Raw genomic sequence first — 15,000 nt, forward strand, 5'->3', positions numbered from 1 at the left:
GATTTATTAATGAATGAATGAAAGAATGAATTTGTGTATGTGTGGGAGTGAATGAGTGAATGTGTGTGAGCCCAGATATGGATTGGCGCTCTGTCCTGGGTGAAACCCTAGTGCCCGATGCAGTCGTCCAGGTGAATGGCTGAGAGCACGCTGTGCGAGTTTGGCTGCTGCTTCTTGCCAGTGTGTGTGTGTGTGTGTGTGTGTGGATTGAATGTTGAATGGTGTTGGGTTTCTAGAAAGGTGCTATATAAGTGTAACAATAAATGTAATCTAAAGTAAGACTGAACAGACAAAATATCTGTGATAAATTATGCACGGATGTTTTACAAAATGCTTTATCTTTTTTCTTTTTCGCATTTGCTTTATGTGGATGTTCTTTGATATGTATTTTTCTTATTTATTTACTTTCCTGTACTTTATCTTGGGTCCTTGGGTAACAGCTGTGTCTAAGTCTTTAATGCACAAAGAAATAAGAGTAAAGAACAAAGATTTGATTCATTCTCCTGCCCAGGGACTACACCGTCGTTCAGATGAACTCCAGTGGCTTGTTTTAAGAGATAATCTCACATGTATTTGTCTGTGCTCAGGTTTCTGAACAGCAGCTGAATGAGGCCATTGCCCAGGCGTAGAGAACAGCAAACTGAAGAGAGACCGGAGTCAGTGGAGTATGGACGTATGAGAATGTTAATTAAAATAAAGAGGTTGAATAATAGTGGAGTATGGACGGTATGAGAATGTTGATAGTAGATGATTAAAGAGGGAATGCAAGTGTTGCACGTGGTGTAAAATCTCCATAAAATGTGACGCTCTGAAGCAGCTGCTGAAACTCAGAGGGGATCTGTGTATGTAAAGTATGAGCGTGATTATTTAGACATGGTGTTTTGGAACGTCTGCAGAGACTTCCATTGCTCAAGTGGCTAAGGCAAAATGAAAGAAAACTACTGACACCCATCATGTCTTGGTTGGTGAACTGCATTTGCCCTGGGAAAAGTTTCAGAGACTGATCTATTACTGTTACTGTTCATCCCAGGCCTGAGACGACCGGACTCCTGTTCACACGGCAGACAAAGCCAAGTGGCCTGCAGACGAGTCCAGAAACCCATGACGAGGTCCTGCAGCGAGGGAGCCTACAACCAGCGGTGTGCGCCGATCAGCAGCAACACCTTGCCCTACCCTCACCAAGAGCACATCACCAGGGTCCACAGCATGGAGACCTCCATGACAACCAACTGCGACCTTCCGGTGAATGGCAGATCGTCTCCAGTGTCGTTCGCGGATGACGAATACCACATCCCTTTCAACTCTCCAGTGGGTCGGCTGTCATTAGACGTGACTGTGGGCAGGCCCAGGTGCTTTAAAGCCAGGCCACGGTCTCTTCCGCGAAGGTATTGCAGGAGGCAGGATGTCACCAGTGAAGAGGCATTAACCGATTCAAGCAGCTCCAGTCGAGCTTCTCCAGAGAAGGAGGAAGACCATCTGCCTTCACAAAGATACTGCCAGGTACAGCTTTCACTTTCAGAGTCTTCATAATGTCTACTACTAGCTCAGCTGAATATAATCCACTCGGGCTAAAATTAACACCGCAAATAATTCAGACAACACAGCACAGGCTTCCTGGGTATTAACCTGCCGTAACACAAAGTCAGCTGCTGTCAAATTATGAAACATTAATTATTAAATATGTTAAACATCAAGCAGTGGTTCAGGGTGGGATGTTTGTGTTGCTTTTCTGTGGTGCACTTCTGCAGTTGCCTAATACCATCAAAAGAGGAGGATGTGGCAAGGATCGAGGCAAGTGAATTGCCCATAAATGGTAGCGCAGTGGAAGGGGGCGTTTTTATTTAATGTTAGTTCTCAGATCTTGATCAGTGTTTAGAATGCACTTTAAAAACCTACATATTTACATATTACAGCATATTTACAGTCCATAAATTACCAATGCCTATTAGGTCTGTTTATAGTATTAGAGATGACGTATATAACATTACTGTTCAAAAAAACACGTATCTCCAAAATATTGTTTTGTATCACTGAAACAAAAGCACCTTCATAACTTTCAATGAAAGTCAATGCAAAATAATTTTATTGCAAGTAATTTTGGAGCATTTCTATTGGTCCATTCATCATCAGTTTGTCACATGGTGTGAAAGACTAAACATCCAACAAAATGGGGATACGTTTTTTTTTTTCTCGGGACAGAGGTATTCACGAATACCTGGGGATGTATTTGCACTGTGTTTGCATGGGTTCAGTATTCAACACTAAAGGTGGGCCAGTTATTTTTATACTGACCAGCATTAAGTTTACCACCAAAGCTAATAACTCACCCCTCACCTAATGTCTCACTTTGATCTCTCCACCACTTCTAGTTTTTCTGCAGCCTGTACAAAGCTTTGAGAAAGATCTCAAGGCTTCTGTTTAAAAACGTATGTGGGATTTGAATGCTTCCTCTTTCCAGATGAATGATTCTGCTGCATGTTGATTGGTGAAGCATTTCACATTCCTCTAGATTTTTCATCTTTCCCTTTGTGCTGATACTCTGGTGTTGGTAGGGGAGCTAAGCATGGTGCATGCCTTTGAACAGTGTGTGGTTGCAGTGTTGGTGTTTGCATCAGTGGTGCATGTCACAACGTTGGCAAGAGCTGTTTCTACACCTTGGTAAATGCTGTGTATGAAATGACAAGATCACACAACTGCTTCCTGTTTGCGTGTGACAGGAAGCGGACGAGCGTTCAGAAGGAACTAAAACAGCACTCTCAGAACCTGCTGCTGCTGGTGAAGCTGAATACACACCCAGAGCAGGAAGACAACACCGAGGTAGGGTAAAAATTTGCCATTTGCATGTTATTAGGTCATTAAATATCACAATATAAATGATTACCTTATTTCAATGACTGATATTGCTTTGGTGTCAGATTTTGAAGATTGAAACTGATTAAAAACCTGAACTCATGTAACTAACAGCAGTTTCCGTACGAGAAAACACTTCAGAGCATAATGAGGATGTTAGATTTCCATAAACATGAAATGAGGCCTTCACTGTTGCATGCAGTGGACACTTTTTCCCACTCTCGTACCATACAGGAGTCGCTAATTGAAATTTACTTTATGATTGTATCATGTTTCAGACACTGAGACTTCCAGCCAAGTGAACAATCCCAGTAAAAGGCTCGGCCTGAGACGCCAGGGCTGTGTGGAGTTAGGCCCGGATCCGCAAACTGACCCCTGGGTGAAGCTAACACAAACACCGGAGAAACACACTTATCACTTGAAAACCATGAGTGACCACAATGGGAATAACGAAATGAACGGCACATCTTTAGAAGCCACAGATTCCACCCCAAACTCAAAAGCAGAGGAATCCTCTGGTGCTAAACAGGGTCCCCCAGTGGCTCCAAAGCCAGCCTGGGTACGGCAGAGCCTCAGAAGCATCAAGTACGGGAAATCTCCAGCTGAGGCTTTTAAACATTCAGAGAGCAGGAGCCAAGATGCTGGAAGGACATTTGGCGTTAGTCTGAGAGCCACTTCATCAGGAGGGAATCAATCAATCAAGCAAAAGATCAGCTCATTTGAGACGTTCTCTAACGTAGATAGCCCAGAAAGGACGAGCAGAAGACCAGCTCCATCCACATCCATTTCTTTGACTGAGAGAAGTCTAGGAAGGGTCGAGAAGGCACAGCCTGAAGACCCAAATAATGCAAGGAAAAGCAGAACCGCTGTCTTTAGCGCCAAGGACAATGATAAACCTGCTCAACCAGACTCTTCTGAACCATCTGGCACCTCTGAGAAATCTTCCAAAGTAGAGCAAGCAAGCTCTGAAAAATCAGAAGCCATTCCCCAGACACCTGAGCCAACTGTGGATGAAAGGCTCTCTGAACCAGAGACTTCCACAAGTGCCCCAGAAGAGATTCCCTCTACTTCTGAGGAAAAGGAAGAAGCAAGTCCACCCCAGGAAGATTCGCCGTCCAATTCTGAGGAAAAGGAGGAAGCAAGTCAACCTGAGGAAGGTGTGCCTTCTAATTCCGAGGAAACGGAAGAAGCAAGTCCTCTTCAGGAAGACTTGCCTTCCATTGGGCACAGCCCCAGAAGGTCCAGCAGCTCCAAAGACCCTCCTTCAGAAAAGTGCTCTTCCTCAGAAGGTCAAGCAAGTCACTCTACAAGCCTAAGAACAAGGAGTCTACCCTTGAGCACCAGCTCTTCCGCAGACGCCTACAACCAAAACGGTTTGGAAGGTGCTTTCCTTGAGATCATCCTGTCCTTCAGCAACCAGGTGTCCCATGCCTTGATGCGTTCCATGCAGTCCCTTCCTCAGTCACCATGCACGAGGCTCGGAAACCCCTTGAATGCCCCATCTGGATCTCCAGATCCTAACCCCACAGAGGAAGAGGAGATGACTCCGCTTTCCCTGGCAGCAGACAGCAATGAAAAGGGCTTCTCTGTAAGGTATGCCTTCCTTATCAAGTACTGGCAAAAACATGTGGAAACTCTGCATTTGTAAGATCAGAAACACTTGTACCTTGAAGTTTAACCATAAAACTAGATGCTCAGACTACACTCTGGCTTCCTTCATCTTATGTGCAAGAGAACAGATAAACATTTCAAATTCTTTGATGTGACAGCAAAAGCGGAAATGAAGCTTGGCTGCCTTTAGCTGATAAAAAAAACCCCAACTGATCTGTAGTTCCTGTTTCAGATAAGCACATGTAGGCTTCAGCCACACTCTCAATACACTGAGGCAAGGCAAATTTACCTTTGATGTACATGATAATAATGCACTCTTTAGAGGAATACTTATTAATAAGTGAAGGTAGAAGCTGTATGTAGATATTTAAAACAAGTCACAGATCAGTAGCTAGGACCAGAGGCTTACGAAATCTCTGCTTGTGGTTTGGCTCACAGCCTGGCTGAGCTGAGAGAGCGCACCATTGAGAGAGGAGAGTGTGAGAGAGATGACAGTGGACCTGAACGACCCCTCACCACTCCCTCTGCAGTGTGTGCCCAGTCTGTGATCTCAGCTCTGCCTCCTCAAGAGATCCAGCGAATGATCCAGGAGGTCAAGGACCTGGATGAGGACACCCTCAAGGTAAGTACACAGAGGCTTATCCAAAACTTTGCAATTAATTCAAAGTGGAGAAACGTCTTCAGTAGTGAACACACAGCTCGTAGAATCTACAAGAGAAATGCATTACATAAAAATAATATGATGAGAGTTGCCACGGAGCAGTTGCGCAAGAGATTAAAATCATCTCGCTCGTTGCCAGTAGTCAGTCAGAGGGGCATAAAGCCTCCTAGTGTCGGTACTACATTACCATGTTATTTATATTAGACCCCTTGTGAAAAACAGATTATTATACTTTATTAAACTGTGCTGATAGAGTTGTTATTTTAGAACCATACATTTTTACACTTTTTTACTCATTACTCAGTGACAAAAATGAGGCTAAACCATGAGAAACTGTGTTTACTACAGAAACGACTGTCTACTACAATGTAAATGTAAACATACCTACTACTGTAGCATTATCTCTAGAGTGAGATTTACTGTTTAAAAGAGTAGGAAATCCCTCTTCTAATGCTAATGCTATGCTAATCAGTGCGGATTTTGAATTTCTGGGGAGGACTCCCCATGCCTTTGACAAATTCATGCCTGGTAATGCAGCGATAATGTGGACAAAATACACAACCAGAGGGATACTGTGTTACACTCCAGAACATCTAACAAGACAAATTACATTTTTAATGCTAGTTTAATGCCTCTTTATGATCAGCAAACAGGTCCCGACGTAATGAGAACACACGATACAACCCATTAGCAGAAACACTATGAAAACATCCACTTCAGACTGAGTTTTCTGCACACTGAGACCTACATTGTGTACCGTTATCTTGCTTGGTGCAGGAGGCTGCAGAGACAGAGATGCATTAGGGCCTGCAGGAAAAAGGGCTGGTGGGACCATTAGCTGGTATTCCAGAGCTCGTAGCATAGCTGCCATCACATCAAAATCCCCTAGAAGCAGAGGAGACATACACCATCAAGCTTTTAAGCCTATGCCTCTGGTAGTGTATCATTTCCCAGCCCCCTCGTCCAGCGTGTTAGGTAATCAAAGTGCAGCTTCCACACTTTGATGGCTTTCTCTCTCTTCTCTCAGAGGAGCACTTGGCTCAGCACTTTGCAGAACATCTGCAGAGCCTTTGCTTCTGTTGATAGTATACGTCAACACCCTCTTTGTAGCTCTTCTGAGATCTATTACCTATGTAGCACCAGCAGAATTCATGACTTCCGTCCGAGACTGAGGCATTTCAGAAAGGTTCCTGTCCTGATAGCGTGAAGAAAAAGCTGAGCGGAGCTAAATGCCTGGAAATAGCATCAGTTATTAGTAGAGAAATTAACAGGATGTGTGATTCATAGGTGGAATATTTCCCATTAGTGTGGAAGGCAGAAGGACGAGAGGCTGATAAGGGCTTGCAAAGTGGACAGCTGTATCTAGGGTTAGCCATTAGTCTCCCAGATGCGCAATAACCGAGTTAGCGAAGCTTACACACCACCCCCATCTGGAAACCATCAAGGAAGGCAGCTGTTATTTACACAGCAATAAACTCAGGATCACTTCATGAATGCTAATTATTCTCCAGCACATTTATATCAACCACTGTGGTAAATGGATTCAATCCAAATTTCTGGTGTACAAACTGGATTCCAAAAAAGGTGGGACACTAAACAAATTGTAACTAAAAACTGAATGCAATGATGTGGAGATGGCAAATGTCAATATTTTATTCGTAATAGAACATAGATGACAGATCAAAAGTTTAATCTGAGTAAATGTAACATTTTAAAGGAAAAATATGTTGATTCAAAATTTCAGTGTCAACAAATCCCAAAAAAGGAAATTGAGAATATAACGAACAGCTGGAAGACCAATTAACACTAATTAGGTCAATTGACAACATGATTGGGTATAAAAAGAGCTTCTCAGAGTGTCAGTGTCTCTCTGAAGCCAAGATGGTAAGAGGATCACCAATTCCACCATTGTTGCGCAGAAAGATAGTGCAGCGATACCAGAATGGTGTTACCCAGTGTAAAATAGCAAAGACTTTTAAGTTCTCATCATCGACCGTGCATAACATCATCAAACGATTCGTAAGGGTCAAGGCCGTAAAACTCTACTGGATGCTCGTGATCTCCGGGCCCTTAAACGTCACTGCACCTCAAACAGGAACGCCACTGTCAAGGAAATAACAGAATGGGCTCAGGAATGCTTCCAGAAAGCATTGTCAGTGAACACAATCCACCGTGCCGTCCGCCGTCGCCAGCTGAAACTCTACAGTGCAAAGAGGAAGCCATTTCTAAGCATACTCCACAAGCTCAGATGTTTGCACTGGGCCAGGGGTCTTTTAAAATGGAGTGTGGCAAAATGGAAGACTGTTCTGTGGTCAGATGAATGTATTAGACATGAATGGGAGAGCATTCCTATTTCTGAACTTGAGAAACTGGTCTCCTCTGTCCCCAGACGTCTGTTGAGTGTTGTAAGAAGAAGGGGGGATGCCACACAGTGGTAAAAAATGGCCTTGTCCCAACTTTTTTGGGATTTGTTGACGCCATGAAATTTTGAAACAACACATTTTTTCCCTTAAAATGATACATTCTCTCAGTTTAAACCTTTGATCTGTGATTTGTGTTCTATTCTGAATAAAATATTAGATGTTGGCGCCTCCACATCATTGCATTCAGTTTTTATTCACAATTTGTTTAGTGTCCCAACTTCTTTGGAATCCGGTTTGTAGTTGGTGAATCACCTTAGCGTATGTTCAATGGGCTCAGGCTTTACCAGAAAGCCTCTCTCTCTCTCGCTGATGGAATTATCATTAATCTCGTCCATCAGCAACTGGAAGACATCCATGTAGTGATTCTGCACAAGGAGGAAGGAGCTGGCTTGGGTTTCAGTATCGCTGGAGGCATCGATCTGGAGAACAAAGCGACTACAGTGAGTACAACATCTACATCCATGTTAGCATCCACCACAGCACGGGTAATCCTCTCTTAGCCCACCACAGGGTTATTTCGTGTGTGTCTGATACCAACTGGAAGCTAACTGTGGTCTTAATAGGCACTGATACGCCATTTTGAAACATTCACGAATGGTTTTCCCCAACCCTGGATTGGATTAGTTTCTGAAATCAGTTCCACTGGCTATTTCAGGGCTGTAATCCAATCAGAGATGGGATAACTCTTGGCAGACTTTTAGCTGAGCTGTGTTTTGATCCCATTTCAATGCCATATCTAAGCAGTGCTTATATTACAATGAATATTCCAAAGCAGCTTTGACCTTGGGCTGGTATCCGTTGTTTCATGCCATGTTTGTGTCAATATCTATCTCTGCTTACTCACTGTGAAACGGCAGGTTCACAAGGTCTTTCCCCAAGGCCTAGCTGCTCAGGAAGGCACCATCGAGAAAGGGGACGAGGTGCTGTCTATCAACGGTCAAACGCTGAAGAACGTGAAGCACAGCGATGCCACGGCAGCCCTCCGTCAAGCTCGAGACCTGAAACAGGCCGTGGTGGTGGTGTGTAAGAGTAAAGAGGGAGGAGAGGGCAGAGGAAATAACGCCAATGACTCCAGCCTCAGCAGTGGCACAGAAGTCAGCTTCACAGGTGCAAAGACGATACTCCCACACGGTTTCGATGGTTCAAGACATTAAACCACTCAATGTGAAAGGGTTCTTTGTAGAAAAATGAAAAACTCTGCAGAGGTGTTGGTTAGAACCAAATGGAGCTATATCTAACACAAGTATCACTTTTATTTACTTTCCACAACTACTAAAGTTATTAAATAATACCACAATATATCACAGAAGACTTTGGATTGGCTCATGTCCCCCATTTTCCTGACCCACTCCCACTCAGTTGCCTCATAAACAACAAATCAGAGCTACATCAGTCATCAGAACAGTTTTGGGCCACGTCCAACACTGACGTCTTTGCCTGGAGATGTCCAGGTCTGTGTTGTGACATGTGGCCAAATGAGCATTTCTAATGTGTGGGCTACTTCTGGTTCACCAGCACGGACAGTATCACATCTGCAAGAAGTGGTTAACCTCCACCTGCTCAAAGATAACGGTTCCGATGACCAGTTTTGAGCCCAAACTTTTTGAAGCTTTTAGAGGCATTCAGTTTTCAGAATTCCCCAGAGTTCTAGGTTTCCCCTAGAACAAAGAACATACCATCGAACCCTTCCGAATGGCTTTGTTTGTCATCTACATTTGTTATTTAACTACTATCACGTTTAAACTACACCCAAAGTTAAGGATTGTGTGTAGATTCTGTTGAATGTATGGCCAGTGCTTTACAATCCCTTTTTATCAGCAGCAGATGAGGGCGGTGAGGCCCTGACCCTGGAGTTGGAGAAGAATGCAGGAGGAGTGGGTTTCAGCCTGGAAGGAGGAAAAGGCTCCATTCATGGAGACAAACCACTGGTCATCAGCAGAATCTTCACAGGTAAGAGGCAATGAACTCAGATCAGTTTGTTTTAGTTAAGAAAGCTTAAGCCACTTTATCAGAGACCCCTTTGTGGCTCTTGCTGATGAACACTAGACAACATCTACAGACACTGCGCCCCCTACTGGATAGTGTTTATTTGATAACTTCATCACACAGGGAATGATTCTAAAATATAATCAGTGCACTACTTCCCCAGGAAAAAGCAGTTTAGTTGGTTCCTGCAGCGTTTTGAGGTTTTTAAGCTTATTTCACTCCAAAAAATGTATGTGTAATTTGACGTCTTTGCACAGGACAGTGTTATTACAGCTTTGTCCTACAGTGAAATGTTAGCATTGAAGCTTGTGTGTGTGTGTGTGTTAATAGGCAGTACAGCTGAACAGAAGGGCCTGCAGGTTGGTGATGAGGTGCTGCAGATCCAGGGCTCAGTCCTGCAGGGTCTCGCACGCTTCGAGGCCTGGACGATCATCAAGGGTCTTCCTGAGGGTCCGTTCACCATCGTCATCAGGAGGAAGAAAGAAGAACAGAGCTAACTCCATCGTCCGGAGAAAGAACGCACCAGACTCAGACTCAGTAGAGACTCTAACACACAATACATTTTACAGCAGCTTTCATCCAAAAAATGTTTACAGCGGGTGAGAACACAGACAAAACATGCAACAGCAGGATAACTCAAGCCCCAAGTCGGTCTTGATCCGGCTTCAGCGTTTCATTTGGTCAGCACTGGTACCAGTGTCTTTTCTTTATTATCTTTATAAGCTTAAAATGAGATGTGTTAAAAGTGGTGTCCGATACTGGAACTTAAAAACACTCTTCTACCCACAACATAAACACACAACTAACATCACCTCACACCGTGTGGGTTAGAGCTAATTCAGGACGGTTCCTAACAACTGAATCACGTCTCTTTTATTTTTTACACACTTTTGCAGCCATTTGTCCAGCTACACAAGCGTCACACAGCTTTCACACGTTTCATTCTATTATTAGTTTTTTCAAAAATGATGCAGAATATAAACACATCCGCAGTGTTTCAGAAGGAAGTTTCTATGCAGTGTGTTTGGGGGGAGGCACTGTTCATAAATACTACCTTTGTACTGTTGTACACACAGTCAGAGATTGAAGGGAACGTGACCGAACTCGAGTTTGTCGTTTTTGAGACGGAGATTTGCACGAACCCTGTACATAGAGAAGATGCAAATGTATTTGTATTGTTTCAAACCAGAGTACCATCCAGGACCTCGTCACGCAGGTAGTTTCACATCTAAGAACAGCTTTAATAAATTAGTTTTTAAAAAGTGGCAGGTTGTATCTCAGATGCAATCATTTCAGACCAAAATTAAACAAATTAATTGATAAATTTTATTTATTTTTTGTGATTGGAGTTCAGGTCTAGAGTTTATCAACTGGATGTTGCTTATTTCTCTTTTGTTGTACAGAGAACATTGTTAATATATAAAAGGCCACAGTTTGGATGTGAAACGTTGTTATATTTTTTTTTCTGCCAAAAAAAACCCCCAATAAAGTCTATGCACCGTCTTTTGTTGATGCACTTGTTGTTTACAAATCAAAGTTCTAATGCATTAAAAATGATGAATGCAAACAAGCCAAGAGACACCAAAGATCAAGGTCGTGGTCTTTTATTGGACGCTGCTGGAGTGAATACAGACATCTGAAAAGGGCAGTGATATGTTTCTATGACAGCGCAGGAAGTTAAAGGCAATGTCTCCAGCAGAAGAACTGTTAACACTTTACAGGGTTCAGACAATGAGCCTAAACATTAAAACAACAACAGAGCCAAACGTCACATTGAAAGGGTTTACAGCACCGAGGGGGCAGCCCTAGGGGGCGCTCTAGCACGAATGGGGCACCTACAGGACGTTTACAGCCCCGTGCAGAAGTGAGGATACTCCTGCTCCCGTTTTGTTGATGTACCAAGTTAAAATAAGAGCCGTCCTGGTTTGACTACTGCAAATATGTGAATGCTGCAGCGCCCCCTACTGCTCAAAGTCCACCAAAGATGGCTTCAGAGCCCAAACCCTCTGCGCTGGTGCGTTTGGAGGAGCCCTATTTTACTAAAACACCGAGATACATCTTTGTAATATTTATAATTATTTAAAAGGTATTCGGTTTCACAAAACTGAAGGTTTTGAGCCCAAACTTGTGAAAACTGAACTACCACCGCCTCCTGTGCTTTGATTCCTAATACAATGAGTCTAGGGCCAGTTACAAGGCAACTATATACAGATGAAGCCAAAACATTAAGACCACCCCACTGCCATGAATAGTGTTCTTTATTATAAACGGAGGAACGGTGCTGATGTTCATTTTTTCAGACGTGCCACTGACGTAAACAGCATGTATGACATCATTTAAATGGCCTTAATGCTTTGATCTTTCAGTTTAAAGAAATAAGTAAAAATATAATAATTGCATAACGAACAGGCCGTGAACATGCAGTTAATGACAGTCACTTCACCGCCGACAAAACACACACCTCATGCTCTTAAATGCAATAACAGGTAGGACATGACATCACACACACACACACACATTAAAATGACCTAACTCCAGCGCATACGTAACTCCTACATAAATAAAATAGTTTCCATCCCCGTGACTTCACTGTAAACGCGACCTGAGGTGGACGTTATTCCTGTAGAAGTGGCGTAGACACGTGTCCAGTCAGTGTTTCACTAAGTGTTCAGTACAGACACGGTCCCTTTGTCACTGTGCAACATCAAAAGATTCAAGCTTTAAATCCACACCAAGGCCGCTGCTTCCTTTCCCTCGGCTCTTAACGTGTAACGGCAGTTTAAAAGTACGACTCCACCACAGTTCAGATCTAAACCAAGCCCCACTCTTTCTCCACAGGCCACTACCATCATTTTGTTTTTGTTTTTTAACATTTACTAAAGTCATATTCGAACCGAGAGTTGTCTATGTTTAGTTTTCTCTCGAATTAAAGAAGGACCACAGCTCGTTTCCTCCGACGTGGAGATATTAACAGAGGCTGTGTTCTATCAGCTACAAACGCTCACCGACTCGGCAGCGTTTCCGTACGCGTCTCTCCTGTCAGAGCCACGTGTGACACTACATTTCCTGATAGAAACGGTGCGTAAGAAAGAAAAGAACGTGAAAAAGAAAGAGAACAGGAGAAATAAAGAATGAAGTAACCAAGAATAAAAATGAAGCAGAATTTAAAAGAGAATAATAAAGAAGTAAAGCAAGCGGTGGCGCTCACAGCGGCCTGTGGTGTGTAAACAGTAGAAGTGGGCGGATCGATCCAAATATCAATAATATCGATACAAACGCTGGTATTGGTATCGGTATCAATATCGCCGATACTGACCCTGTATTTACTTGGTATCGGATCGATACCAAAACTCCCGGTATCGCCCACCTCTAGTAAACAGTGAGTGGAAACACTGCAGTGTGTAAAATGCCTACAACGCCTCCAGTGGCATACATCATTATAACACTTTACTTCTGACTGTGATTCTGCGGTTTTTACATACTTTAACCCTGAGGACAGACAAACGCAGTGGAAAAACAGATGTAAACAAAACAATAGATGCACGTTGGAGGTCTGAAATTCACTGTGTGACTGTAGCAGCTTCCTGTAGAACAGAGTTAGATACAGAACCTTTAACAGGCCTCCTGCTCCGGCTTCTGTTTGGGGCTGCAACCACTTCTCCTCAAACGAATGAGGAAACACTGCACGTCCCACACTTTGCAGATGCAAATCTTAGTGTATAACAAGTGGAGTATAAAGCCCACCCCAGAACCGATGCTCTGTGGAGCGATGGGTCACCACTGAACGTCTGGGATGAGGGCAGCTACCAGAACTAATCACGTAACAGTACCAGAGCTGTTCCAAAGTCCAGACTCAAACTCCTTACAAAGACCACCACTCCTTATTTCTGAAGAGCTGCTGGGACGTCAGATAACTGCAAACACTTGGCTCCAGGCAGTAACTCCAGGTGAGGAATGATGCTCATAAAAGGCTTAAGAATAAACAGCTTTCATCTGAAACCTGAGGATGTTTTGGATCTGTACCTTTCTCTAAAATCATGTAAAACACGTAAAAACAAACAGAACGGAAGAGAGGAGTGCTGTAACACAAACAGGGAACGCGGTGCTCGGACGGGACACTGCTCTGAGAGAGGAAGCGCATCCGTGTTATTTCAGAGCTCGGACGGCTTTAGCGAGGTTGCTGTAAAACTCGGTCATACTGGCGGGAAAGAAGGAATCCACGACCGAGCGCGGAAGCAGACCGCCCAGATCCGTCTGGAAGAAGCTGATCAGCTGCGTTTTACCTGCGTCCCTGAGAAACAACAGGAGACACACATCATCATCATCATCATCATCTCACACACGATCTCCAGATTATCTCTTAAACATTAAACAATCGTAACACCTCGATTTTAAAGGGCAGCCTGATTTGTCAAATGTTTTTCAAAATAATACACAGCTAAAATGTCCAGTTTAAAAAAGAGAATCACAAATCTGCTGCCACCTAACGTCCGCTACCGGAATTACAGCTTAGGGGACACTGGCATTTAGTGCAGTTCTTTCCAGGATTCCTGTTCCTCTGGAAACTTACCCAGGAACCGGAGCACAGAAGCAGCCGCACGGATGATTGAACCCGCGCACGAAGCCCGGCTGAGTAGGACAGGCTGGATGGCTCACGTTAGTGGCTACAGAGACACAGACAGTGGATTGTATTTGTGAGGTGTACTCTGGGCTGATGCAGACTGGAGAACACATTTAACAACGACCACACAATAAACAAAACACTGAAACTAGGGCTGAGTGATGAACATTTGTAAACAGTCAGATTCAGTAAGAGATAGTTGTGGTGCCTTTCTGGTTCATGTCCTTTTTTTTTTTATCTTTACTCAAAGTGCAGTGAGTTGTTCTCCCTGTACGACACCCTGAGACGTGTCACACGCACGTGCGTGAGTGTGGAAGACTGGCACGAGGCTCCAGTGTCACAGGTAAAAGATATCGTGTATTCAGAAAGTGTACAGGTGCAAAGAGAAGGAAACTGCTCCACACACCGTTGGATGTAACTGTGCCGTCTTCATACTGCTTCACTAAGATAACGTCCACAAAGTCTCGAGGTGAAATGATGCCCATCGCAGCAGACGGCGTGACAGTTCTGCACACTGTGACGTGCTGAGGGAATGAAGGACATGACCATTACACACCATTACGCACCGACGGAAACACCTGGGGCCCGAGATCGGCTCAAACCAAACGGACTGGAAACACCACTGCTTTCCTCAAATCACAGCTACAGCCGAGGTGTCTTTAAATGATTAAATGAACGGTGCGGCATTCTTCTGTAAAACACTGCCCAGTGGCGTAGACAATAAACCCTTGCCATGGTTCCCATCTTCATTAAAGGGACAGAACCCAGAACATATCTGCTCATTAACAGAGAGGGTTATCACACTTTAAATGGGACGTCTACAATTGTAGGGAAACACTGTTCTCTCT

At 43.7% G+C, this 15,000-nt stretch overlaps 2 protein-coding genes across 3 annotated transcripts in view; one reads left to right on the forward strand and one right to left on the reverse strand.

Moving 5' to 3' along the window:
* The first annotated feature begins 717 nt into the window (after positions 1 to 717).
* il16 (interleukin 16) lies at positions 718 to 11,028 on the forward strand. 2 transcript variants are annotated; one of them, XM_066648278.1, is made up of 9 exons: positions 718 to 726; positions 1,031 to 1,500; positions 2,718 to 2,817; positions 3,129 to 4,443; positions 4,900 to 5,083; positions 7,884 to 7,985; positions 8,403 to 8,652; positions 9,364 to 9,495; positions 9,862 to 11,028. In XM_066648278.1, exons 1-9 carry the CDS (start codon positions 720 to 722, stop codon positions 10,026 to 10,028), a joined length of 2,727 nt encoding a protein of 908 aa, XP_066504375.1. In that variant the 5' UTR covers positions 718 to 719; the 3' UTR covers positions 10,029 to 11,028. The 2 variants fall into 2 exon arrangements, with proteins under 2 accessions (XP_066504375.1, XP_066504376.1); XM_066648279.1 differs by having other exon boundaries at positions 9,367 to 9,495.
* Positions 11,029 to 11,133: 105 nt separating this feature from the next.
* stard5 (StAR related lipid transfer domain containing 5) overlaps positions 11,134 to 15,000 on the reverse strand; it is a 6,653-nt gene continuing 2,786 nt past the window's right edge. Inside the window, exons 4-6 of the mRNA XM_066647668.1 lie at positions 14,559 to 14,676; positions 14,102 to 14,195; positions 11,134 to 13,822 (exon numbers count right to left, since the gene is read on the reverse strand). Of these exons, the coding sequence (XP_066503765.1) occupies positions 13,678 to 13,822; positions 14,102 to 14,195; positions 14,559 to 14,676 (357 nt within the window). The 3' untranslated portion in view covers positions 11,134 to 13,677. The remainder of the gene's footprint in view (positions 13,823 to 14,101; positions 14,196 to 14,558; positions 14,677 to 15,000) is intronic.

This window comes from Hoplias malabaricus, chromosome 16, assembly GCF_029633855.1.
Source record: "Hoplias malabaricus isolate fHopMal1 chromosome 16, fHopMal1.hap1, whole genome shotgun sequence".
Taxonomy (NCBI): domain Eukaryota; kingdom Metazoa; phylum Chordata; class Actinopteri; order Characiformes; family Erythrinidae; genus Hoplias; species Hoplias malabaricus.